General features: G+C 54.1%; 1 protein-coding gene across 1 annotated transcript in view; it reads left to right on the top strand.

Annotated features, from left to right (window-relative positions):
• Nucleotides 1–798, top strand: part of LOC122192920 (IgGFc-binding protein-like) — a gene marked incomplete at both ends in the record, with an annotated part of 1857 nt that extends 1059 nt beyond the window's left edge. The window contains one exon of the mRNA XM_042893613.1: nucleotides 225–798. Within this exon, the coding sequence (XP_042749547.1) occupies nucleotides 225–798 (574 nt within the window). The remainder of the gene's footprint in view (nucleotides 1–224) is intronic.
• Nucleotides 799–1702: the final 904 nt, after the last annotated feature.

Below are 1702 nucleotides of genomic sequence, written 5' to 3'. Positions count from 1 at the left end.
CATGCATGTGTGCACGTAGAGTCTCTCATTTGCACCCACGCTTGCAAGAAGTGTCCTGGTGCATGCATGTGTGCAAAAATCCCCTGGTGCTTGCAAAGAGCATCCTCCTGGTGCATGTATGCATGCATGCAGAGGCCTCCCCGTTGCACCCCGGGGCGTGCAAACCTTGCAGCATCACAAGCGCAAGGCGGGTGCACAAACCTCACACCCATCGCGCACCCCAGGTGGACGGCGAGCGTTTCACGTTGCCGCTGGCATTGGAGGACCAAAAGCTCCGAATCGGGCAAGAGGGGACCAACCTCGTCCTGCAAACGACCTCAGGCCTCCGCCTGCTCTACAACGCAGCCACGTATCTGCTGGTCACCATCCCCAAAGCTTACCAGGGTCGCGTGTGCGGTTTGGGGGGCAACTTTAACGGAGATCCCGGTGACGATTTCCTGCTCCCCGACGGATCGGCGGCCGAGAGCACGGAGGAATTCGTCTCCTCTTGGAAAACACCTTCGGCCGACGGGGGTTGCAAGGAAGGTTGCGACGGGAAGCCGTGCCCTTCGTGCGACGCCGCTGCCGTTGCTCCGTACGGAAGCGGGGATCAATGCGGCCTCATCCGCCACCCGACGGGGCCTTTTGGGTCGTGCCACCATCGGGTGAACCCGGCTCAGTACTTCCAGCATTGCCTCCATGATGTCTGCGCCGCCGGAGGGGCGAGGGAAGCTCTGTGCCACAGCCTGCAAGCTTACGCTGCTGCTTGCCAAGCTGCCGGCGCTCAGATCGGAGGGTGGAGGACGGCGGCGTTCTGCCGTAAGTGGTGCAAAAGATCCCCCCTCCAAAATGATCCCCCCTGTTTGTCCCCAGGTGAAAACGTTCGGGTTTCATTTTCCCCCTCGATCCCCATTTCCCTGCAGCAAAAAGCATCACCGTTTTTTTAACGTTTGCTGTTTTGGGAGAGGGCAAATGTTGGATATTTGGAGCAAGACGCTGCGTGAATTGTCGGCATCGAATCATGCATCGCTTCTTTTCCCCTCAAATCACCCCCAAAATCCATGAGATTTGCCCCAAATGTTCGCAAGCTCCACCTAAAAGTCCACGAAATGGTACAGAAGGTCTTTCAAGCAGTCCCAAAAATCCATGAGATGGCCCCAAAATGTTTTCAGGCCTTCCCCAAAATCCCTCAGATTACCCAAATATCCCCACACATCCACAAAACAGCCCAGAAATGCTTTCAAGCCTGCCACCAAATCCACAAGATTGACCAGGATTGAACAGGATTGAGAACACCTGAATGTAAGCTGCGTGATTTTGTTTTGGGGGGAGGCCTGACAGCATTTCTGCTCTATTTCATGGGTTTTTCGGGGAATATTCGGCAGCATTTTGGACAGTCGTGTATTTTGGGGAGGATCTGAAAAAGGTTTTGGGTGATCTGATGGATTTTGGAAGCATTGCTGTGAAATCTCGTGGATTTGGGCGGAATATTTGGAAGCATTTTGGTTCCAACTCGAGGATCTGGGGGAAGATTTGAACGCAATTTGTGCGACCCGTGGATTTCAGAGGAGGTTCGCAAGCATTTTGGGTGATCGTTTGGATTTTGGGGGTTTTGGTTAGGGTTAGGGTTAGGGTTAGGGTTAGGGTTAGGGTTAGGGTTAGGGTTAGGGTTAGGGTAGGGTTAGTGTTAGGGTTAGGGTTAGGGTTAGGGTTAGGGTTAGGG

The sequence above is a fragment of the Lagopus leucura genome, unplaced genomic scaffold (assembly GCF_019238085.1).
Source record: "Lagopus leucura isolate 7727_CA_CO unplaced genomic scaffold, USGS_WTPT01 31327-0_obj-0_obj, whole genome shotgun sequence".
Taxonomy (NCBI): domain Eukaryota; kingdom Metazoa; phylum Chordata; class Aves; order Galliformes; family Phasianidae; genus Lagopus; species Lagopus leucura.
This window is presented reverse-complemented; position numbering and strand designations above follow the sequence as displayed.